Source organism: Budorcas taxicolor, chromosome 19 (assembly GCF_023091745.1).
Source record: "Budorcas taxicolor isolate Tak-1 chromosome 19, Takin1.1, whole genome shotgun sequence".
Classification (NCBI taxonomy): Eukaryota; Metazoa; Chordata; class Mammalia; order Artiodactyla; family Bovidae; genus Budorcas; species Budorcas taxicolor.
In genome coordinates, this window is record NC_068928.1 from 26,013,401 (window position 1) to 26,038,471 (window position 25,071).

A 25,071-nucleotide genomic window follows, 5' to 3' on the forward strand; every position below is an offset into this window, starting at 1 on the left:
GGCTTCAGAATAGGCTTGACTGGTGATTGGCTTTCCTTTGGCGATGACGCTGTCTCATGGGCTGCCCTCACCTTTGCCCCGCCCCAATCCTGTCTCGTGCTTCCGGCCTGCCTGCTCGATGATTGGCTGAAGCAGTGGACGGCTGGAAGCAGATTGGCTGCGCTCAGCGGCGAGGCCGCAGAGAGCTGTGGGTTCAAGATGGCGGGCGCTGAAGGAGGCCCGGGGGACGGTGAGCTGTGGCAGACCTGGTTGCCCAACCACGCCGTGTTCTTGCGGCTCCGAGAGGGACTGAAAAACCAGAGCTCAGCCGAAACTGAGAAGCCAGCTTCATCATTGCCTTCGTCGCCGCCGCTGCCTCCTCAGTTGCTGACTAGAAACCTGGTCTTGGGCCTCGGCGGAGAACTCTTTCTATGGGACCCAGAAGACAGCTCCTTCTTAGTCGTGCGCCTTCGGGGCCCCAGCGGCGTTGGTGAGGAGCCCTCCCTCTCCCAGTACCAGGTACGGCCAGGCCGAATTGGGAAACGACCCTTAGCTAGCGTTTTCGTCCCTTTCGCATCCTGGCTGTTTTTCGTCTGTTGGGTGGGAGAGGTGCTATGCGAGCGTAAGCAGACGTCTTTTTGGGGGGTGCCCAGCAGCTAGTGGAGAAGTCTTTTCATTCGCTCTACCACGGCCGCCGAACCTTTGGAAGCCTCTCTTCCCGTATTTCATTCCTTCCACAAATGTTAATTGACTCTGACATCGCGCCGGACACTGTTACAGAAACGTATGCGCTCAAGGTGCTTAAGTTTTCCTGGTCTCAGAGGAAGGGAAGGAGCGCGGAGTCACAGTGAAGTATCAGTGGTGCAGGTGCTCTGAAGAGTAACAGCGGGGATACGGGGCTTGAGAGCGTGGGTGCATTCGCTATTTTTAGGAGGTGGACCCTGAGAAACAGGTGTCACGGCGTCACTGCGTAAAATAAGAGGGCCAATCCTAACTTTCTCTTGGGGTGGTTGTGAGCCTCAAGTCAGATCGTCTATTCCAAAGCACCAGATTTCCTCCCTGACATGGAGGCGGAATCCTCTGGAAATTAGGCCATCTCCAAAGTTGAAAGGGATGTTGGCTTGTCTTGGAGAAACCAGCAGCATGTGAAAGTCGGTGTAATCAGAGAGTGTTAGACTTCTTGAGATTAAACATTGCTTTATGGAAGCGTTTACATATAACAAGCCGATTCTTGTCATTTAAAGATTACAAAATAAGAAAACTTGGCACCCATTCTAACCTATGGCACCTGTTGTGTGCTGGTTGAACCTTGTCGATGAAAAATGATTTGAATAAGGTGCTAGCAGTGTTTCTGCAGCTTTGAAAACAGGTTACAAGCCTACTGTCTACTAACTTTAAAATTTCAGTTTTTTTAATATAGTTCTTTTTTTTTTAAATTTATTTTTATTTTTGGTTGTGCTGGGTTTTCATTGCTGTCTGTGCTTTCTCTAGTTGCAGAGAGTTGGGGCTGCTGCTTATTTCCGTGGCTTCACTTGTGGAGCAGGGGCTCTAGGGCATGTGGGCTTCAGCAGTTCTGGTGCACAGGCTTAGTTGCTCCAAGGCGTATGGAATCTTCCCCGGGCCAGGGAAAGAATCTGTGTCCCCTGCCTTGGCAGGTGGATTCTTAACCACTGTACCCACTAGGGAAGTCCTAAAATTTAAGTTAAGAGTAATTATTAGATGTTTGGCACAGAGTACAATAGCGCCCTATCTCTCTCTGCAGAATTTAGCACAGTCATGATTAAATTATTTATATTTGTTAATTCATTGCCTGAATTCTTTTCTGGAGTACAAGCACCAGGACAGGGTTGTCTGCCTTACTTAGTTTTGTATTCCCAGTACTTCTGTGTGCCTGGAATATATGAACTCTCAGTACAATATTGATGTCTGTCTGAATGACCTCAATCCTCAGAAATCCAAAAACTCGGAGGAGGAAGCAGCTTAGCATGAGTTGCAACTTTAAAGGAAATAAAAACATGAATAGTAACTTTAAAAACCAAATTAAAAAAATACCCCTCCAAAAAAAATCCAGATCAAAGGCATGAATAGTAACTTTAAAAACCAAACCAAACCAAAAAACCCCCCAAACAGAAAACACCGGAATACTGTGATTACCACAGGTGACCTAAAGTGATGAGATTGTTCTGCCAAAGAAAGGTGGCCTTTGATTTGAGATAGATCGTTAGAATCATGGAGAAGATTGAGAAGATGGGGGAAAGAAGGAACGAGCTATTGATGAGAGAAAAAAGCAATTTGATTAGAATCAGAAAAGGGCAGCTAAAAGCAAAAGCAATCCCGCCCCCCCCAAAAGACTCAAAAAACAAAGCCCAGACATATATCAGTAACAATTAGTTGGAATCACATTATATTCAACAGTCTTGTCTAATACAATTTTGGCAGACGTGATTCTCTGTACATCAGGATAAGCAATAGATTGGTAATCTCTTGGTTTATTACTGAAAGTGGATAGAAAAGAAAGGGAATTTGAGATACTCATGAGGGAAGAAATAGAAGTGCAGTTTTTTTTTTTTTTTGGAAGGCATATAATGCCAAGACATATAACTTAACAGAACCCTCCTGAAAATGTCTCTCTTCCATAACTAAATCTGCCTAGGTAAAGTGCATTTTACTTGCTGCAGAAGTTCTTGAAGCTACTATCTTATTTTACTATTTATGACATAGTAATTATTTACTAATACTTCTGAGTTCTTAACTGGCTAGTCAACTAAAACATGCACTGAGAGTTAGCAACACGCCACATACGCCAAGGATAACAGGAAAGACAGAGCTCAAGTAATTCACAGTTGTATGGGATGAGCAAGTAAAAGGATAATTGGAATGCAGGGTGATAAAGGACTACAGTAGAATTATTTAGGGTGTGCTCTAGGAGGACAGAAAAGATACACTGGTTCATGGCCAGAAAATCAGAGATATTTTTTGGGAGGAAAGTACATAGAAACTGAGTCTCCAAGAAAGTGTCAGCCAGCTAAAAAGAGAAAATTAGGGCATTGCAGGAAGGATCGTTGTACAGAAATACATGGTGATTTCCCAGAAATCTGGAAGTATAAAGTACAAGTGGGGAATGGTGGAAAATTGAGGCTAAAGTGGTAGTCTGGAGTTTGATCATAAAAAGGGAAATTATATGTAGTATTGACCAAAGTAGGGAAATCTGATGCATTTTATATGATATTCCAATGTAAGCAGTTAAAAAAATATTTCATCAGTTAATGGCTGAAGTGTTAGTACTTATCCAGAATGCTTCTTTATCCTACATTAATAGAAAACTAAAGTGGTACTATGCTTTCGAGTAACTGCCATATATATTTACATTAAAGTGAACTATTTTGACCAATTTGCTTTAATTTTCAGAGATTGCTTTGCATAAATCCACCCCTGTTTGAAATCTATCAAGTCTTGTTAAGCCCAACACAACATCATGTAGCACTTATAGGAATAAAAGGACTTATGATATTAGAATTACCTAAAAGATGGGGAAAGAATTCTGAATTTGAAGGTGGAAAATCAACAGTGAATTGTAGGTAAGTTGTATTTCCATTTCGTGTTTATCTGTATAATTTGTAATACATGCAGAAAATTCCTTAAAATCAGTGGTTCTTACGGTGTGTTTGCTACTATTGAAACGTCAGTGTACGGTAGCCTGCACATTGGCTTCTTGTGATAATGACTTTTATAGTATATATGATAAATATAGCATATATATATTTTGCCTAGATTACCACATTGCTGTCTCATTGGAAGTCAGGCTGTTTTATCAAGTAGGTTGAAATAAGATGCTTTAAAAGCAGTTATTATCTGTAAGCCAAACAGTTTTCTCATAAGTATAACTTAGTTTTGTATTTTTTTTCTTTGTCAACAAATCTTGAGAAATGAGTGTGTGAAAAATCTGAAAAGAAAATAAGGTAGAAACATACCTTTAGCTCCACAACCCTTAGGTTGGGCCTCCTTGAAAATGTTTCTTTTCTAAGTCTGTTTCATATCCACAATAGGAGTGACAATAACTGCCTTTGTATTTTCTATACAAAGAACTAAAAGGATAAGTTACTCTGTCTGAAATCACTGGTACTCTGTAAAATACAGATTCGAAAATATTTGATTCTTTGATACTGGTTGGTAGATGCTTTGAATGCTGTCTCAGCAAGATGTTTGAAAAAGGAATTTAAAGGAAAGAGCAGAAAGCGTTGAGATAGGTTTTCCTTTAGAAAGTTTTGGAAAATTGCTGTCTTTATTTTAGTACCACTCCCGTTGCTGAGAGATTTTTCACCAGTTCAACCTCTCTGACTCTGAAGCATGCTGCCTGGTATCCGAGCGAGATGCTAGAGCCCCACATAGTGCTGTTAACGTCAGACAACATCATAAGGTAAGTCTGTATCTTACAGTTTTGTGAGTGGGAAGATTCCCTTAATTGCCAGTTAACAGCTTGGAAAAACTATCTGATGGCTGCTATAACCTGTTCTCCATCATGGGAGCAGTGTTCAGCTGCCCTAACTTACGTGTCTTAATTACTGCTGTTCCCTCTCAGCCAGTCTTTCTGCCTCCAGTCTTTCCATTCCCAATCTAACTATTAAAATAATCTCCCTAAAACTGGTTTTACCATTTCACTCTTTTGGAGGTGATATAGCATAGAGAAAAAGAGAATTTAATTGGGAAGTGAGAGATTTTAATTCTTTGTCCCAGTGTCACTTCTGTCTTTGGAATGTTAAAAAACAACAACTTGGGCATCTGTTTCTAATTTGTCAAATGAGCAGGTTTGATTTGATCATTTCTAAAGCTGCTTTCCAGGTTTGCGTTGTTATGATTAAATGCCTCGTCTTACAGAGATTGATATTACCGGTTAACTTTCTGAATCTGCCTTATGTAAAAAGTTTGTGAGATGACTAGACAAGGTGTATACAGCTAAGAACTGAAGTACAGTGGTTGGGGAAGGCTGATATAAGGAATTTTGGTAAGGGCAGAGACTATTTCTTCATGTACCAAGGAAGCCTTTTTGGGTTGCTTCAGAACAAATGAAGTAGGCTACTTTTGTCAGTAACAGCCAGATCTTTGGCAAATTGTTGTAATGACTGGTAGGAAAATTCTCAAAAACTGACTGGGTGGAAAGGAAGGAGCAACTTTAGGAAATAAAAGAGAATTTTAAGTGCTGGCTTTCTTCTCTTTTGATTGCTAGAATTTACTCTTTGCGTGAGCCCCAGACACCGACTAAGGTCATTGTACTTTCAGAAGCAGAAGAGGAAAGTCTAATACTCAACAAAGGGTAAGTTTTTATTTCTGTCGTTAAATTTTTTTAAAATTGGTTTATTGGGATTGTGAATGCAATTTTAAGATTATAAGGTTTTCCAGAGGTGACTTTAGCATGGTTTTTGGTAATATGAGAAATAAGAAAAAATAGGTGATATGAGTAGGTAATAAGAAGTTACAAATCTGAAAGTTACTCTGCTAGTTTGATCTTTTTTCAAGAAAGTTCAAAACTGTGAGTAGCCAAAACTTAGTCCCTGTTGTATCATGAATAAGAGAATGAATTATAATATTTCAAAGTCACAGAAAAAGTGGAAGGGGAGAGTGTTGGGCTGGAGGCCTGCCAGCTGTTCACTCAGTATGGATGAGCAGATTGCTGGACCCCCCAGACCAGCACCTAGTACCCCAGAAGCTGGAGTGGACCATAGACTGCCTTCTGCTTCTCATGTGACCCTGGCTTATGTTAGTTTTCTTGCCCACTGCAGAGCAAGTTCCTGGCTAGTCTGACTAGTAACAATCACCCTTTGAACTTACAAACTCCCTTCCTCTGGCCTCCTGCTCAGTCTTTCTGGTGATTACCACATCCTGTCACCCACAGTGTGTATGTGGAGTGAAGCCCGTAGTAGCAGTATTTCTGGAAGTTCCAACTAGTTCTTTTCATGTCTTCATAATGGTCATATCTAACAGTCTATTTTTGTTTTGCTGTTATTCCTTTGAATATTGTACATTATAGCTATTATGTATGTGACAGTTTCAATATCTGAAGTCTTGGCAAGGCGGGGATCTAAATCTGTGTGTGTTCTTCCTCCTGTCCTGTAATCACAGCCACTTCCTCCTGTGGTTGCTGATCTCATTGTGCACTTGTGTTTACTTGATCTTAATGTTTGGAAATGTCAAGAGTCCAAGCTGGGAGTATGTTCTTCCAGAGAGGAATTTCTTCTGCTTCTGTTAGGAGTCAGAAGTTGCCACTAGCCTGGGACCACATTAATTCTCATTAATTAATGAATTAATTAATTCATTAGTCCCAGAACTGCAAGTTTTCAGTCAGATGACTTTCATGTCTTGTACAGCCTTAGCTTCCTAAAGCCCCATCCATCCATCTCCACGATGGGGAAACACCTGCGAATTGATAGGTCCTGTTCTGGTGTCAGCAGAGCGTTTCCGTAGCTTCTCCGCCTTTGCCAGACTCACTGTCTAGCTGAGAGGCTATAGAGCGAGCACAGTTGTTAAGAGCTTTGGCTCTGGTGTCAGCACCTGTACTCCAGTCTTAGCTCTGCCACTTATCAGTTGTGGCATCTGGCAAGTTATTCAGTTTCACTTGGTCTCATTTCCATGACTATATATTCCATGAATGTAAAAAGTAGTGACCACTGGGGACTTCCCTGGTGGCCCAGTGGTTGGGAATCCAACGCACAGTGTGGGGGCCGCAGGTTCAGGCCTTAGTCAGGGAACTAAGATCCCACATGCCGTGGAGCATCCAAGCCCGTGCAGCCAACCGCTGAGCGCATGTGCCACAGCTACAGAGGCTGTGCGTTGCAACGAAGGATTCCACGAGCTACAACTAAGACCTGACACAGCAAATAAATAAATAACACTTAAAAAAAGGAAGTCACCATTTACTTGGATTATTGTACAGAATAAATGAGATCATGCATAGAAAGGGCCTAACATGGCACAGAATAAGTACTCATTAATTGATATCTTCTATCATTATTATTAGAAATATTACTGTATTAAGTCCCAGTTAGGTTTGGATGGCTTTAGGTCTTTTTGAAATAACCGATGTGTCTGTTTGTTTCCAGTCATTGTCCTAATTGTTGAGTTTAACTCTCAGGCAGTTCTTTTAGTCTGGATTTGGGGATCCCTCATGGTGGCCAGACGGTAAAGCGTCTGCCTGGAATGCAGGAGACTCGGGTTTGATTCCTGGGTCGGGAAGATCCTCTGGAGAAAGAAATGGCAATCCACTCCAGCACTCTTGCCTGGAAAATCCCATGGACGGAGGAACCTGATACAATCTTTGAGGGTTTCCCTGGTGGCTCAGAGGTTAAAGCGTCTGCCTCCAATGTGGGAAACCAGGTTCAATCCCTGTGTCGGGAAGATCCCCTGGAGAAGGAAATGGCAGCCCACTCCAGTATTCTTGCCTGGAGAATTCCATGGACAGAGGAGCTTGGTAGGCTACAGTCCACGGGGTCACAAAGAGTTGGACACGACTGAGTGACTTCACTTCACAATACCATATACCTTTCCACGTAATAAAGGAACTAAGATGTGGTACTTATCACACCTTGGAATGATGTTGACTGTCTCAAAAGCTGTATGAAATTGTGGTTTTATTTTAACCATATTCATTACCTTTGTATTAAACTGAATCTTTTTGAAAAACCAATTATACAAAATTTTTAAAATAATAAAATAGCATGTTTTATCATTTATTTTTCCTAATTATAAAGGTAATGTATATTTTTGTAGAAAATCGGGAAAACTGTAGAAAAGTATTAAGAAAATGAAATATTTAAAAATTTCCTATAGTGTGATCATAATATTGCACCAGAGTGCTACTTTTGATATAAATCAGGTAATTCTACTTCCCTACTCTCCATACTTCACTTCCTAGAGAGGCCATGGCCTGAAGGCCTACGGGTCTGCCCGCTTACTGCACGCTTCCACCTCAGTCCTCCTACCGCCTTGGCTCTGAGCTCCAGCCACTCAGCCTTCTTGCAGTTCCTCACAGTCTCTGCCTCAACTACTCCTCCTTAACTACTACTCCACATAACCACAGACTCACTGCGTTACTTCCTTCAAATCTTTGCTCAAATATCACCTTATCAGAGCCTTTCCCAGGTCACCTGAAGTAGCACCTCCATCAGCACCCCCTTCCCCTGCTTTATTTTTCTTCATAACATCTTTTTCTGATTTTATGTTATCTGATTGTATCTTCTCTGTTGACATCTTTTTCGTTAGAGGGCAGGGCCTTTGTTTAATTCACTGAGGTTTCCCAGAACCTACAGTGCCTGGCACAAAGGAGATACTTAGTAAATATTTGTGGACTGAATGCATCCTACTGCTAAGAAATAACTATGGAGTCTTTGTATTCTTCTGTTTCTTTTCTGTATTGATGCGTGTCTGTATGGGTGTATTTTTGCTATTTGTGTGACTGTGTATTTAAGCAGTTTATATAGTTCTGTGGTCTGCTGCTTTCATTTAATCTTAGGAGCCTTTTCCAGCATTGTTTAACATTCTTCATAATCGTAACTTTGTCTTCTCACTCCATTGAATACAAATTCCACCCCACCTGCTGTTATTGGAAGTTTTGTTTTCATTTTGGTTTTTAACTCTCTTTTCAGAAGGGCCTACACTGCATCTCTGGGAGAGACAGCAGTTGCATTTGACTTTGGGCCATTGTCAGCAGTCCCGAAGCACATATTTGGACAAAAAGGCAAAGAAGAAGTAGCAGCTTACCCTCTGTACATCTTATATGAGAATGGGGAGACTTTCCTTACATACATTAGTCTGTGGCACAGGTAAGCTGAGGGGGAACCCACCTGCAGTGAAAGTTGAGCTTGTGCTGCAGTATAGATTGTCATGGTTGGACCCGGGGTCCATGTTTATGAGTCTGTGGAAATACTGCAGCCTTTCAGTGCTGGCTTGCCCATTTTGGAGAAAAAGTTTATACAGATCATTTGACCTCTTTTTCTTCATATTATTTGGGTGAGTTCTATAGAATAATCCCTTAAGTTAGGCTGGATTTGTGTTCACAAAGTCTAGTCAATCAAAAAGTATTTACAGATGGTCCCCAACTTAGTCAGACTTACGATTTTATGATGGCACAAAACCAGTTACATTCAGGAGAAACTGTACTTTAAGTTTTTCATTTTGATTTTTTTCCCAGGATAGTGATAGTCAGTTGATAGCTTCTTATGATGCTGGGCAGTGAGCACAGCTCCCAGTCAGCCACACAATCAGAAAGGTAAACAGCTGACACACTTACAGCCATTCGTGTATCACTCTCAGTATAGTACTCAATAAATTAGAGATATTTAACACTTCATTATAAAATAGGGTTCATGTTAGACAAGTTTGCCCAATTGTAGACTAATGTGAATGTTCCGAGCACATTCAAGGTAGGCTTGGCTAAGCTATGATGTTTGGTAGGTAAGGTGTATTAAATCCTTTTTTGACTTAAAATATTTTCAACTTAACAATGAATTTATTGGAATGTAACTCCACCTTAAGTCGAGGAAGATCTGTATCATGGATCTTAGGTGAACAAGGTACCATGGGGATGGTGAGACATGGTAATCTGGTCTTTTAATGTCCCAGTTGTGGGGAAGAGACATACATAACCAAGGAAAGGTAATGATTTAGACTATATTCATGGTACATAGACGCTCAGAGGGAGGAGAGATGATTCTGACTGAAGAAGTTAAGGAGATTTTCATAGAGAAGGACTGTGTCATATGGAACTTAAGGCTTTAATGCAGGATTAAATGAAGCATCAATGACCATTTTAGTCAGAAGTGCAGCTTTGAAGTCAAGTATGAAAATAGGCAAGTGCAAGTGTCGTTCAAGGTCCCAGTGATTCAACACTTGGGACTAGAGCTGAAGATTCAGGTAGGGAGCATTTAGGGATAAACCTGGAGGTATCTGTCCAGGGAAAACTCAGTAGTTAAGGGATGTGGAGTTTTTTCTGTAGGAATAGGGTAATAGGAAGACAGTGATGGTTTCTAAAGAAGGATAAAACAGTTGGCTGGAAAGGGACTGGAACCCAGGGACTTCTAAAGAAACTTCCAAAATTTAGCTTACAGTCTTCAAGAGTTTAAACTCTGGTGGTAATGTGAGGGAGAGATGAACATAGTAAATACTACGAAGGAAGGGTCAATAAGACTTAGTTGCTCTTTGGATAAGAGAGTGAGGCATTGACACAAATAGGTCAGGAAAGGCAACTAATTTGAAATAAATAATTCCAGTAATTTGGAAGTATTCCATGGACAGTTGGAAATAGAGGACTAGTGAGAAAACTGTTCTGGTAAGAGAGTAGAGTATAAATTCTGGGAAAGTTTGTAATTAGGCATAGGGCCCAAGTCTGAACATCATGATTTATTTATAAATCAGCTCAATAGATATTTATTCAGGGCTCAATATGTAGCAGAATGTGGGAATACAAGATCAAAGGCAGAGTCCCTGCTGTGTGGTTCCTTGTTCGTCAGAAAGTCATGCTACAAACCAAAACCGTCGTACAACCTGAGTACAGTGGTGAAGGCGTAAACCACAGTGAACTGAGGGCTGGCCCCTCTCGGCCTCTGCGCTGTTGACAGGGGCTGCCCTGTGGGGCAATGCTCAGCAGCATCTCTGGCCTCTAGACACCAGTAACCTGTCCCCGTCCTCCCAGCTGTGGCAACCACTCATGTCTCCAGATGTCACCAGTGGCCCCCTAGGGACAAAATTATCTCCAGTAGAAAAGCACCGAAGAGGTGGAAATTGAGTGGGAAAGTGAAAAAGTGGGGACACTGGGAATAGACCAAATTTTTAATCAGTGTCTGATAGCTGGAGACAGAGTCAAAAAGGGTTTTAAGTGATAGATATGGTCTTCTGTCAACATTTCCCGAGGATGTTTTCACTCTTTTTTTAGCCCTGAGAGTGTGGGCAAGCTGTTGGGCCCGTTGCCCATGCATCCTGCTGCTGAAGATAACTATGGCTATGATGCTTGTGCTGTGCTCTGCTTACCGTGTGTCCCTAACATCCTGGTGATTGCTACTGAATCAGGAATGCTGTATCACTGTGTTGTGCTGGAGGGGGAAGAAGAAGATGACCAAACAGTAAGTCGGGCGATCGTGGGCATATTCGTATCTCCAACACTGGGGACAGTTCTTAGAATGGTATGAAGGCTTCGTACAGGAGGAATTTTATACTTGACGTGTGTGTGTGTGTGCTCAGTTGTGTCTGACTCTTTGCCACTCTGTGGACTGTAGCCCGCCAGGCTCCTCTGTCCCTGGGATTCTCCAGGAAAGAATACTAGAGTGGGTTGCCATTTCCTCCTCCGGGGAATCTTCTGACCCAGGGATCAAACCCATGTCTCCTGTGTCTCCTGCATTGCAGGCCGATTCTTTACCTGCTGAGCTACGTATCTGGCACTTATTTTGGAATTTTATATCTGGCACTATTTTGGAAACTTAACACTCAATTAATTGAAGCCCACTCTAAATACTTAAACTGAAAAAAGTTAGGATGTACCCAGCTTATTTGGTCCAGCAGCCTACATGTTTCTTAACTTTAAACTGCTCCGTTTGGTGACAGGTGTAAAGAACCTTTGAATAACTGAATTGGCTCTTCTCTAAATTTGTGTGTTTACATCTTCCCAAGAGCAGAGAAGCCTTTTATTCTCTTTTAAGAGTAACAAAGCACAGTGTTGGAATAGAGGGTGGAATTAAGAAAAGTTTGGAAACACGGTTTGATACAGCTTTTTGCTTCTGTTTTTAGTTGTGTACATTTTCAAAGGAATATGAAACACTAAAGTTACAGTGCAGGTTTTTTGTTTGTTTGTTTACAGTCAGAAAAGTCCTGGGACTCCAGGGCTGACCTCATTCCGTCTCTGTATGTGTTTGAGTGTGTTGAGTTGGAGCTTGCCCTGAAACTGGCATCTGGAGAGGATGAGCCCTTTGATTCTGACTTTTCTTGTCCAATCAAACTTCACAGAGGTAAAGTGCTCACTAAATTTAGTTCTTACGTCTCATTATATTTATACAAAATTATCACAGACCATTCCTGTGTAATTTGTTTTTTGTGTTCCAGCCTTTAAAATTTTGAGTACTAGGTTCTTTTGGCCTTTTAGCCACAACATTATACTGTAGATTCAAGAAAAGCAAATCTCCCAAATTTTCATTCAGATCGTGGTCTTCAGGCTGGATCAACTCAGATTTATAATAGTCATTTTTTCCCCTGGTCTAATCAAAAGTAGGTTCATTGTTCAAATTGTTAAATGTATGCAAACTTGAATAAACTATAAAAATAAATTTTAAAATAAAGTGATAATATACTTGTATTAAGATACCTCTTTAAAATACCTTTCTTCGTTTGAGAACAGACCATCTTGTTATACCCAGACCCATTTGAATGTTACCTTTTTTTTTTCTTTTGCTTTTACTTATCTGGGTTGGCTCCAGAGCTTTCTGGCGGCTTATCTCTTCATCTAGGGAGCTCTTGGCTAAACTGCTGAGACAGTCACAGTGTGTCACCTGTGTCATTCAGACTCAGAGTGGTTGAGTGGAAGGAGTTGGTAACTAGGAGTCTGGAGTGTCGTAGGTCTTAGTTACAGCTCTAACATTAATCGGCTCTGTAGTATTGGACATTTATTCAGCCTCTCTGATCATTAATTTTCTCACCTAAAAATAATAAGGATAACATCAGATGATCTCTAAAGTCCCTTCTGACATAAAAATCCTATAATCCTATTTGCTCCTCAACTTTCTCCTCTAGGATCTAGGTGTCTTTCCTGTGAAGAATGAGGAACAAAAGCTTCCTCAGTCGGGAATAATGGGGTGAACCTTTCATAGTTTTCCTCTCTTAGTCCAGAGAAAGGGAATTCAATCCTGAAGCAGCCTGACCTAATCTGCTGACAGTCTTATTAGCCAATTTGCCCAGGTTTGGTAATACTGGGTTCAGTATAATCTAACATTTAAGAGCATAGTAGCCTTTATATAATAAACCAGCAAAGAGAACTCACTGGGCATGTCTGGTCTCTAACTGGAGAGATATAGTCTAAATATTCAGTCTCAGAACTTTGCTTTGTAGATGAGGAAATTGAGACCTAGTGAGGTTAAGTCACGTAAACTAATTGGTTTCCTTATAGATACATATGTCTTGGGGAAATCTTAATTGTAGGCTTTTTTCTTGATTCTTTGAATAAGAGAACATTTTCATATATGAAACTAATGAATTTTTCACTCATTCATGTTTGTACTTAAAGCATATTACAATCACTGAAACATTCCCAGATTTTTAATGACGTAAATGAATGGCTTATGTTACCACATATCTTGTCAGGGGTGTCTAGCAAATTTACGACTGCAGTTACTAGTATTTCCTTTTTTCATAATAGATTCTGTCACATCCACATATTAGGGTTTTTCTGTTGACTTCAGCACCACAGACACATTTCAAAAAGCCATTTTAAATACTAGGAAACCTAATGAGATGATTTAAGCTTTGGAAGTCCCAAATTAAGCTGTGAGCAAATGAAAAGAAACTTTTCAGTACTTTATTGTTCAGAGAGATGATTACCATAGAGATTGCCAGAAGCCTTTTTTTTTTTTTTTTACTGTTCATAACATAATGCTATTTTCAGAGGTATTATGCAGAACCCCAACATATAAACAGATAAAAATAATATTTACTTACTATAAACTCAGCAGTAAGAAAGTGAGGATGTTAGAGAAAAGAAAAATTTGGTTTAGGAGCTTATGGTTGACAGTTGCCATCTTAAATCAGCTTTAGTATATACATATTTTTTAATATCTTGTTTTCATTGTTTAATGTTTTAAAAATCCTGAGTCACAGGGATAAATATAAATAATAAATATTCATCTTTTAGTTTAATGATAGTGTTACTGATAACTAGGGCTAAAACAATAGAGGAAAAAATGAGAAATTTTCATTAAAATTATGTAATAACTGCTCATATTTCTTAGTGTAAATAGAAATACAAAAATTATATCTAAAATTTCAACAAACAATTCTCTGTAAGTCAACGTTATCAGGACAAGTAAAACTGCACGTTTCACACCTGACTTACCATCTGTGACAGGACTGTTCACTAAGCTGCTGTGCTGAAGTCTTTTCAGCACCTGTGCTGGAGGAGTGCAGTAGCTTCAACAGTTTCATGTAAGTAGACGTGTGCAAGCACAGGTTTTTTACAGAGCTAGAGCCTTTCTTACCGTTTTATTTTGAAAACTAAATAAATGCACAGAGATGGACAGAAAGGCGTAAGTCAGTTCCTTGATAGCAAGTGTTTATGTTCAGTGAACTCTGTGTTAATACTTGGAAAAAGAACATATTTGTAATGAGTTTCTTAATTATACTTTTAAAATGTATTTGAAAACTGAAGTCATTTTTTTAAATTCCCAAACCCTTGACATAGTGCCACAGTATGAAGGTCCTGTTGACCTTGCATCACTTCCGTCATCACCAGATGCATTTGTGGCCTACTCAGGTGAATTCTCTTAGTTTTCTAATGGCTTCCTTTATATTGTTGTTTCCATTTTCAGATCCCAAGTGTCCTTCAAGATACCACTGTACTCATGAAGCTGGTGTACATAGTGTTGGGCTAACTTGGATTCATAAACTTCACAAGTTTCTTGGGTCAGGTGAGTTTTTGTGCTTTTCAGTATGTTTCATAGAGTCTATCAAAAATTAGTTTGGAACAGAAAAACAATAGAGGTTATGACACCAAAAGATAGTTCTTTGAAAAGATCAGCAAAATTGAGAAACCTATACATAAACTGACCAAAAAATAAAGACTCAAGTTACTACAATTAGAAATGAAAGAAGGGCTGTTCTGCTGACCATACAGAAATATGAGATTATAAGGATATACCAAGAACAAAAGATGATAACGGAATACCAAGAACAATTGTATGCCAATTAGACAAGCTAAATGAGATGGACAGATTTCTGGAAAGATGCAAATCAACAAAACTGACTAAAAAAGAAATAGAAAATTCGAATAGACCTATTACATAACAATATATAACATGAGATTGAATCAGTAATCAAAACTGATTTTGATTATTGTGCTTTGCTCAGTCACGTTTGATTCTTTGCAACCCCCTGGGCTGTAGCCCGCCAGGCTCCTCTATCCATGGAATTTTCCCAGCATGAATACTGGAGTGGGTTACCATTTCCTACTCCATGGGATCTTCCTGACCCAGGGATTGAACCCACATCTCTTATGTCTCCTGCATTAGCAGGAGGATTCTGTACTACTGCACCATCTAGGAAGCCCTTTGAAGAATTAATACCAATTCTTCCTAACTCTTACAAAAAATAGAGGAGAAAACACTTCCCTGATCACTTTATGAGGATAATGTGCTAAAAGCCAGACAGCAACATCCAAGAAAAGAAGACTAGAGACTCTTATCTCTTATGAGTGTAGATGTAACAACTATCTTGAAAAACAGGAACAAAAGTTGGAGGACCCACTTTGCAATTTCAAAACTAATTAGAAAGGTACAGTAATCAAAACAGTATGATAATTGGTGTAAGGATACAGATATAGGTCAATGAATAGAATTGAGAGTCCAGAAATACACTCTTAGATTTATAGTAAGTTGGTTTCGGCAGTGGTCCTAGAACAGTTACATGGGGGAAAGAATAGTCTTTTCAACAGATGGTGCTGGGACAAGTGTACATCTACATGCAAGAATGAAATCGGACTATTACCTCACGCCAGACACAAAAATGAACTCAAAATTGATCCAAGACTAAAATACGAAAACAAAAATGGTATACCACGTAGAAGAAAACACTGAAAACAACCTACAGAATGGGGGTAAATACTTGCTATCCGTGTATCTGATAATGGATTTGTGTTCTGTAATGTGTTCTTTTGTAGATGAAGAAGATAAGGACAGTTTACAGGAACTGGCTACAGAACAGAAATGCTTTGTAGAACACATTCTTTGTACAAAGCCGCTGCCATGCAGGTAAGGACCTTCTCACCCTTGTAAACACCCTTGTTTCAGTAATTCAGGTCCAAGGGTATATGTGAATATTACACTCACATGTAGACAGGATTCTTCACCCCAAAAGAATCTGTTCTTCAAAAGCTCTCCTCTGCCCACGGCCACTCTACATTGTGTGTCCTCTGTCTCAGAGGTATTTCCCCTGTCATAACCCCAGGCTTCACTTGACTATGATTCTTCTATCTGATCTTAATATCATTTTATAGAGGGTTCCCTTGATTTCCCAGAACCCCTTCAAATTCTTTTATTCTTTATCTTTGAAGCACATATGTATATTCATGTTTGTGTTTATTTACTGTTTGTCACCACTACTAGAATATATATGTTTCATGAAGGCAAAGACCATGTCTTTTCATACTTTTTTATATATGTATATAATTCCTTTTCGGCTCTGCTGGGTCTTCCTGTGCCATAGTCTTCTCTAGTTGCACCACGTGGGGACTGTTATTCATTGCAGTGTGAGGGCTTCTCATTGTGCTGGCTTCTCTTGTTGCAGGGCACAGGCTCAGTAGTTGTGGCACATGGGCTTAGTTGCTCCAAGGCATGTGGGATCTTCCCAGACCAGGGATCGAACTCATGTCTCCTGCAGTGGCAGGTGGATTCTCTACCACTGAGCCAGCAGGGAAGCCCTGTTTCATACTTTATTTATCCCATCACCTGTACCATATACCATATACCATTTAGTCTGTACAGTGAAGTGTCTTGACAGGATGCCTGGGATATACTCAGTAAATATTTGATGACTAGAATAAACCAAAATAGGTTCCTCTGGAAAGGGCCTAGAGTGAGTAGAGGAGACCTGAGCAAGGAGTCAGCACTTTCTTCCAAGCAGCGAGTGGAGGATGAGGAACCCAGCCCAGGAGGGAAACTGGAGTAAAGGACTGCCAGAGAGCCTCAAAGAGAACCCAGGGATGGATGCTTGGGAGGAGGATCCCAGCAGCCTCAGATAAGCACAGCAGAGCATTGCAGAGAGGTGAAGTGTCCACATGGAGGCTCATGAGGAACCACAGAGAAATGCTGTTGGGGCAGGAGAGGATATCACGGGTGAAAAATGAATGGGGAAAACAGGCAATAAAAATCTCATGTATGAACATTTCATAAAACAGGTAAAATTAAACAGTATTGAAACCAATGTATACGTACATAGATAGGAAAGCTATAAAACAAAACAAGAACCTGAGTATCACAGAAATCAAGTGGAAGGTTGTGGTCAGGGAGAGTCACATGGGAAGTCTAAGGCCCCTGCAGTGTTCTAAGGCTTGGCCTGGAGAGTGGTTGCAGAGTGCACATATGTACTCCTTTGTGTGTATATTTCACACACTAAAAACACAAAATAAAAATTTTAACTTCCCAGACTCCCCCCAACTCACCATCACTCCCCTCCCTCTGCAAAATAAGACAACTGGGAGATGTGGCAGGAGAAATAGTGCTGCAGGCGCCTATGGAGAGACTGCTGGCTCTGAAGGGAGAGGGAGCAGGTTGAGGAGAGTGCTTCAGGTGGGACAGGTGTGAGCTGTTTATAAGCTGAGGGTAAGTAGACAGTGGGGAGGTTTGTGATCGCAGTCAATAGAGTGGTTCTCAGAAGAGGGGAGACGGTGGTGTCCACTGCGCAGGGGCAGAAACAAGCTGTGGGAGTGAGAGAAGCACCCGGGCAGGAGAGGAGCGCACTGGCAGGAGAGACAGCTCCTGTCTGAGGTCCACAGTTTCCGGTTTCTTCAGTGGAGTAAGAACCACGACTTGAAGCTGCCTGCTGTGCACAGTACAGTGAATTCTGTGACACAGGTGCTGGCCTGCGTTGAATTTTTAATGTCAGAAAGACACTCAAGAGATTGTGAGCTCTTAACTGTGTTGGGTGCTCTGCTAGGTATGCAGAGGTCCCTGGGGCTTCTGGGCAGGTTGGGGAGAAAGACGCATAGAGAACTGGCTTCAGGATATCGTGGTAACTGCTGAGATGACAGCAAGTACCAGAGGGCTGTGGGCTCCCGAGTGACCTGCAAGTCAGTGGCCTGCCTCAGGCTGCTGAGCGACAGCTTGATCCAGCCCCATGGAGCTGTAAGTGGTACGGGTTTTCCAGTCACCACCTCTGAGGTTACTGCCCTGATAGCATGTCCCAGGCAACTGCTAACCCAGGCCTAAGAAGGCCACAAACCTTAGCCATGTTGTTGCTTCGGATCCACTGCCTTGGCTGCTCTGCAGTGTAACTATGGCTGTGTGTTCTCTTCAGGCAGCCAGCTCCGATTCGAGGATTCTGGATTGTCCCTGACATCCTGGGGCCAACAATGATCTGCGTCACCAGTACCTACGAATGCCTCGTCAGGCCTTTACTGTAAGTCCCGCTCTTGTGTTCCCACACAGCTCTCATTAATTCCTCAAAATCTAAGCTGGGATGTTGCCCTCAGTAACCAGACTGAAAGTACATGGTTTATGCTCTGGCTTCTGACTGGAGGGTTGGAAGTGGGATATCTCTGTTGCTCCTGCCATCTCTGGAAGAGTTTATTTTACGTATAATTTCTGGCATCTCCTTTGGCTAGCAGTCGAGAGCTTTAAAGTGTGGAAAGAATACTAAAATACTGAACTCCATCATTAATATGAGTTAGATTTAGTGATTTTAAACTCTGTGTCAGGCTCAGAAGTACTAGCCATTTACCTGCACTCCATCCTATAATCAGACCAGTGGGCTACAGTCTATGGGGTCACAGAGTTGGTTGGACACGACTGAGCGACTAAACCACCACACTATAAGCTCAGCACTGTTATCCTCATTCCATAGACGAGGAAACAGGAATAGAGAGGTTAAGTAGATGCTGAAGTCATAGGGAACACCGAGAATGAGGCTGTACATATGGGGCTTTCTGACTTAAAAGTCCACACTCACTCTTAATTTCTACATCTCTGCCAGCCTCACAGGCTCATCATAGAATGTGTAAACTCTGGAAGAAAGGTGGTATGCAGCTGAACTCATAATTCTTATTCCCCTTAAGGAACCCATAGTGAGCTATTGGTTATCTAGATACCTTCAAATCATTTTTCTGCCAGCTCCCTGAAATGTAAGTTGTCTATGTAAAGTAACATTATTAACAATCGCCCAGGTTTGAATTATTGCAAAGTCAGTCACTTGCCAAGCTGTTAAAAGTCTTCAGTCTTTAAAGTTTTCTGAAGTTATTGAGAGTTTTTGTTACATATTATAGTTTCTTAACCCTCAGAATTCCGGATAAATGCCACATGTTTCTTATACTTAAAGCAAGTATCTCCATGGTCACTGTTATTTATTTTGCAGAAGCACAGTCCATCCAGCGTCTCCTCCCCTGCTTTGTACCCGAGAGGATGTTGAAGTAGCAGAGTCTCCCCTCCGTATTCTCGCTGAAACCCCGGATTCCTTTGAAAAGCATATTAGAAGCATTTTGCAACGTAGTGTTGCAAATCCAGCATTTTTGAAGTATGGGATTTAGAGCATATCAATTTTTTGCTTTAATTTATGGCTGTGTTGGGTCTTCACTGCTACATGTGAGCTTCCTCTAGTTTCAGTCTGTGGGGACTTCTCATTGCGGTGGCTTCTCTTATTGCAGACTGCGGGCTCTACTGCACGGGCTTCAGTAGTTAGTGGTGCATGGGGTTAGTTGCGCCGCGATGAGGGAATCTTAAGATTCCGGACCAAAGATCGAACCCATGTCCCCTGTACTGGCAGGCAGATTCTTACCCACTGGACCACCAGGGAAGTCCCAGGCCTACCAGTTTTAAATAGTGCCTCCCTTCTCTGTTTTGTAAAATGTCTGTTTTCATCCTCTTTGTCCTCAGCTGTTTCTTTTCATATACATTTTATATGTTGGAAGAAACAAAGGGCACCTTTAATCAGCTAGTGAGAACAGAGGGAGAGAAAAGATACCAGGAGGCATTTGAGAAGAATAAACAACAGGAACTGTAAATAGTAGTTATGTCATGAGTTTGTTTTCAGTTTTATTCAACTAAGGACAGAATTTTTTTTAAGATCATCTGAAAAAGATATGGCTCCTCCTCCCGAAGAATGTCTTCAGCTCATCAGCAGAGCCACCCAGGTGTTCAGGGAACAGTACATCCTGAAACAGGACCTGGCAAAGGAGGAGATTCAGCGGAGGTAGGATGGCCTCTGTTCACAGACTAACCCTGGCTGGTACCCAGCTTCTGATTAAACTTCTTTTGTTCTTGAAGGGTCAAACTGTTATGTGACCAAAAAAAGAAACAATTAGAAGATCTCAACTATTGTCGAGAGGAGAGGTAAGCGCCAAGACCAGAGAGGAAGCAAACAGTTCAGCTAGACTGGAGCTGGAGCTCTCCCTAAGATAGTGAGCAACATCAGCGGCTTCACCATCATGGTGGACTCCTAGAGACTCTTGCTTTTTATGCCATTAGGAAAAGTCTACGGGAAATGGCTGAGCGCTTAGCCGACAAATACGAGGAAGCCAAGGAAAAACAAGAAGACATCATGAACAGGTCAGTGGGCTATATAAACTGCATAACGTTCGGCTCCCCATTCAGGTACTACTAGTGTTACAAGTTCACAGGTGCTGGGCACTCCCTGTGAGGTGTATCCTACAGAACACAGTGCAGTGATGCTTTCCCCAAACCCACCCTGGAGGGCCCTCCTTCACAAGCACCAGATTCATACGTTAGAAGCTTCAGTTGGGATTGTGTTCCTCCCAAGGAGCTGAGATCTTAAGCTGCGACATTTGCTTATTACTTACTTCTTGCACAGGATGAAAAAAGTACTTCACAGTTTTCACTCTCAGCTCCCAGTTCTCTCTGACAGTGAGAGAGACATGAAGAAAGAATTACAGCTGATACCTGATCAACTTAGACATTTGGGCAATGCCATCAAACAGGTAGGAATGGATACAGGGTGGCTACATTTGGTTGGTACTTTTCAAAGTGTTCCTTGTACAGAAAATAATTTTGTCAAGTGTAAAAAGAATAGGCTAAAATAAATATTATGAAAATGTATAGCAAACCACAGCTAAAGTGTCCGTGTTCTTTTTGATACTTAAGGTTACTATGAAAAAAGACTATCAACAACGAAAGATGGAAAAGGTACTGAGTCCTCAAAAGCCCACCATTACTCTCAGCGCCTACCAGCGAAAATGCATTCAGTCCATCCTGAAGGAGGAGTAAGTAGTACTGCTAATCAGCCGTTACTGCCAGGTAGTTCTCACTTTGCAAAATGCCAAAATCAACCTTTCTTTGCCCAGGTAAGAGCATTTGACGTTTTGCAAGTCAAATTACCAAGACAGGAGGTCTATGATAGTGATAAATAAGGATTTAAGAGATGAGTATGGAGGGAGTGTCAAAATGGATGTCTTTCTTTGTAATTCTTTTGGGTGGTCCAGGTGTTCCCCAGTGAATATGTTCAAAAATATTCCCCCCAGTTGCACTACTGTATTTGCTGCCTCTATCCTTAAATGAATTCCTGTCACCATCCATCCGAAACCTTAAGCCATTAATTTTAGCAAAACACTTCTAAAATATTTCAACATCACTAAATTCTTAAGAATCAGTGTTAATTATTAACGGCTTATTAATTCATTGTATTTCCCCAAAGTGAGTAACTGTATGATTTTACAGGGGTGAGCACATACGAGAAATGGTGAAGCAAATTAACGACATCCGAAATCACGTAAACTTCTGAACCACCAGGAACAGACTCGCGTCTGAAGTTAACACATGTGAAGGCTTAATCTTATTATAAAATGAACAAGTAGCACTAATTTATAAAGAAGCAGGTGCCTTGTTAGCGTATCACTCTCATAATTTATAAAGAGGTATTCTGGATGAACTTTGGTGTGATTGTACATCACTTTTTATACTGTTTTATAATTAATGGAATAAATGCTTGTATTTAAAAAAAAGCCTGAGATTTTGAGCTACACACTGCCAGACCTCCATAAACCCTACAGACCTCCATAAACCCTACAGACCTCCATAAACCCTACTGAGTTTTCTCCATATTTGAGCAAGAATAAAAGCTGCATCTTAAAGTATAGCAACACCAGAAATGTGACTCTGAAGAGAACCCTCAGATTCAAAGAAAAAGGCCACACGGGAGACTAGGCAGCAGCTTTTTTAATTTGAACACTTTCTTAAGGACACACCTCCAGTACAGTTAACAAATGGTTATACCTGAAATCTGCTCAGAGCGGAACTCAGGCTCCAAGGCCACCACTGGCTCACTTCCATGACAGGCATGTATTACCTTTCAGAGCTGAGCTGGGCTGTGCTGTGTCCCGGTACATGGCACTAATGGGTGTGAGGCGCACATGTAGGGTCTCAAATGGAGAAACAGCTTGGTATACAGTATATGGTTTTGTCCTTTAGCTTTAGGTAATATTTTTATACCTGCCAAATATGAGTTCCGAAAGGTAATACTATACCTGCCTAGAAATGGCTAAGTGACTGCCGATGAAAAGCCACATGGTAAGGTAGGTTACAGGTAAGGGGTAAAATCAGGTTAGACATGCGTGGGAACATGTGTACATGGACTGAATACAAGCACAGGAACACTTGTGAAACCCAACCTTTTCGTTTGTCTTGGAGGGCTAAACACTGCCTTCCAAATCAATTTCCCATTTATACAGAAAACCCAGTTTAAAGAGGTGTTTCATACCAGAAAGACATTGTTAACAAAACCTAGTCTGTTTGAGTTTTTCTAGCAGATTTTTCTCCAAAAAGTGGCTTCCAACAATTTGCATCTGCCACTGTAAAGACTGCTCACACTCTCCTAATCATGATTTTACTGGCCCAGAACCATCTTATGGAGAAAAACATGAGCACGGTGCCCAATCTCAGCCTAGCAGTTCCCTGGGAGCTGTAGTTCAGTTCATTCAGGAAGATTATGAATTATCCACCTTGATTACTACAGTGCCAGATTTAATAATAATCTAAAACAAATGAGCTTGGAGTTTATCCAAGGAACTGATCTTATACTGACATAATTTAAAGTGATTGCATTTTTGGAATTAATAAAAATTCCCTGTAATTCAATGAGGATACATGTTTCCTTTAAAGGAAACCCAAGTACCCCATTCTACAAAAGGACTTTAAACCAATTAAAATGTTTCATGCATGCAAGCCTATAGCACTATTTCCATAATTAGTATTTACTTTCAAATTCATAACCATTAATGCAAGACTACAACAGTAGCCCAAGGAATGAGGTATGTAGGCCATGTCTTGTCTTATGGAAGACAGAAATAAAGATCTTTAGGGCTAGTTCATTATCACTTCATTTATAACAGAATTCAAGTTGTAGGTTTACTTGAGCCAGAAAATCTACCTAATCCACTTAATTCCCACATAGTTCCTTCACACCACCAACCACAAAAAGTACTTGAAAATCAGAGTTTTAGTTTTGAACCACCTGTACGATGAATTATTGACAAAACAGCATAGCCTTCCACTGGCTAACAGTACTTGCATGTAAACAGTGACCACACATCCATTCTTGTGCTTTCTGCAACACTTCGTAAGGCTACGGCAAAGACAACCTGTCCACTGACGCTTTCTGACACAGGAACAAATTTAACATCATAGAAATGACAAAGCAGATTTCCAAACTGATGAACTAGGTGGGTTTCCCCAACTTCACCATGAGCATCATCACACTCCAAGTCTAAAATACGAAAGAAAAATACTAAACAGGAATCTGCCAAACCTAGTTATCACCATTTTTGTATCTGACAATTTTGAAACAAATAGAACTCAAATCCACTGATTCAAGTTGAAAATAAGCAGCAGACTTACACATTTATACTAGGTGTTGTCAGACAGACATAGCTTCTTTTATTAATGTTTCTTCCACTGATCCAATAACTAAAACAGTTTTCAAAAGTAGATGGTGTGGGTTCAGCTTGACCCTGGTACCTGTGGGTCCACAAAACTTACCGGGTAGCAGAAAAAGTGCTTCCAAACAGTTTCTTGTGCTTTTCCTTTAACCTCAACTTCCAATACATATAGCCCCAGCCAAGTTTTCAAATTCTCTTAATTCAGTTCCAACTGAATTGGTTTTGTTTGCCACCGTCTTATGGTTCTCAGGCAAGTTTCAGTAGCATTTAAGGTCCTCCAACGCAAGATAAAATGGTTTAAAAAAAATACACTGAGCTAGGAAATACAGTCACTAGCCAATGGCCTGCTCTCAAACTTCATATTTTAATATAAAATATTCATACCACATACTACACCTGTCTGCTAGCTGAATACTGTTACTGATGAACTCTAGACAACAGGAAAAAAAATTCTCTTCCAACACCTATGAACAGGAAATGTCATTTCAAACACTATTAGAAGGGTGCTTTAGGGCAGGGAAATGTCGATAAAGCAGGCAAGGAAACAGCACTTTGTCCGGCACCAAGTCTGATGCCACGCTGCTGGAGCCCAGTCTGGAGCCTGGTCAGTGTCCCCGTCTGGAAGGCCTTTTTGCTGCAGGTTCCCCTGGCTGTTGGTGCTCCTGTGCTGCACAGTCTCCTCCCACTAGAATTAGACATTCCTCCAGTCTTCCTCTGTGTGTGTGACGACTTCTTCAGTTACGAGTTAAATAATAATTAATGTTGCTCTAAAGATGAGTTAAAAACCCAAAGTGCAGGCGAGAGTCCTGCCATGAGGGTGTCATGTCTCGGGGAGCTGGTTAATGTCTGTCAGTTTGGTGTCGTTCAGAATTGCCCGGATTCTCTCCAGGGAGTCCGCCTGTCGGATCCGCTCTAATTGCACCTAGAGAGAGAACGCAGTGACGTAAGTGCAGGTGGCTCTTGCTTGACTTTCTGGTTTACTGTGACTGGTTTAGCTGAAATGGAGATAACTCACCAGAGACAAGCTACTTCAAAGAAGGCAGTAAGAACAAGTAAATTCAAAAAACAATTCCTGGGAGGGAGGTTCAAGCGGGAGGGGACATATGTATACCCATGGCTGATTCATGCTGATGTTGGAGGAAATCAAACACTACTATAAAGCAACTATCCTTCAATTAAAAATAAGTTTTCAAAAGATTAAAATAAAAACAAACTAAGAAATACTTCCCCACAGCTGCTGTGTAACAGACCCAGTG

General features: G+C 41.0%; 2 protein-coding genes across 3 annotated transcripts in view; one reads left to right on the forward strand and one right to left on the reverse strand.

Moving 5' to 3' along the window:
• Positions 1-193: 193 nt before the first annotated feature.
• NUP88 (nucleoporin 88) lies at positions 194-21,869 on the forward strand. The gene is made up of 17 exons (XM_052657558.1): positions 194-498; positions 3,388-3,557; positions 4,271-4,396; positions 5,204-5,290; positions 8,616-8,792; positions 10,901-11,087; positions 11,819-11,966; positions 14,532-14,630; positions 15,878-15,968; positions 18,232-18,333; positions 19,285-19,443; positions 19,993-20,118; positions 20,193-20,258; positions 20,394-20,474; positions 20,737-20,863; positions 21,027-21,145; positions 21,600-21,869. Exons 1-17 carry the CDS (start codon positions 199-201, stop codon positions 21,661-21,663), a joined length of 2,229 nt encoding a protein of 742 aa, XP_052513518.1. The 5' UTR covers positions 194-198; the 3' UTR covers positions 21,664-21,869.
• A 218-nt stretch (positions 21,870-22,087) lies between these two features.
• RABEP1 (rabaptin, RAB GTPase binding effector protein 1) overlaps positions 22,088-25,071 on the reverse strand; it is a 92,262-nt gene continuing 89,278 nt past the window's right edge. For both annotated transcript variants that reach the window (XM_052657053.1, XM_052657054.1), the window contains one exon: positions 22,088-24,737. In XM_052657053.1, coding sequence (XP_052513013.1) covers positions 24,636-24,737 — 102 coding nt within the window. In that variant the 3' untranslated portion in view covers positions 22,088-24,635. The remainder of the gene's footprint in view (positions 24,738-25,071) is intronic.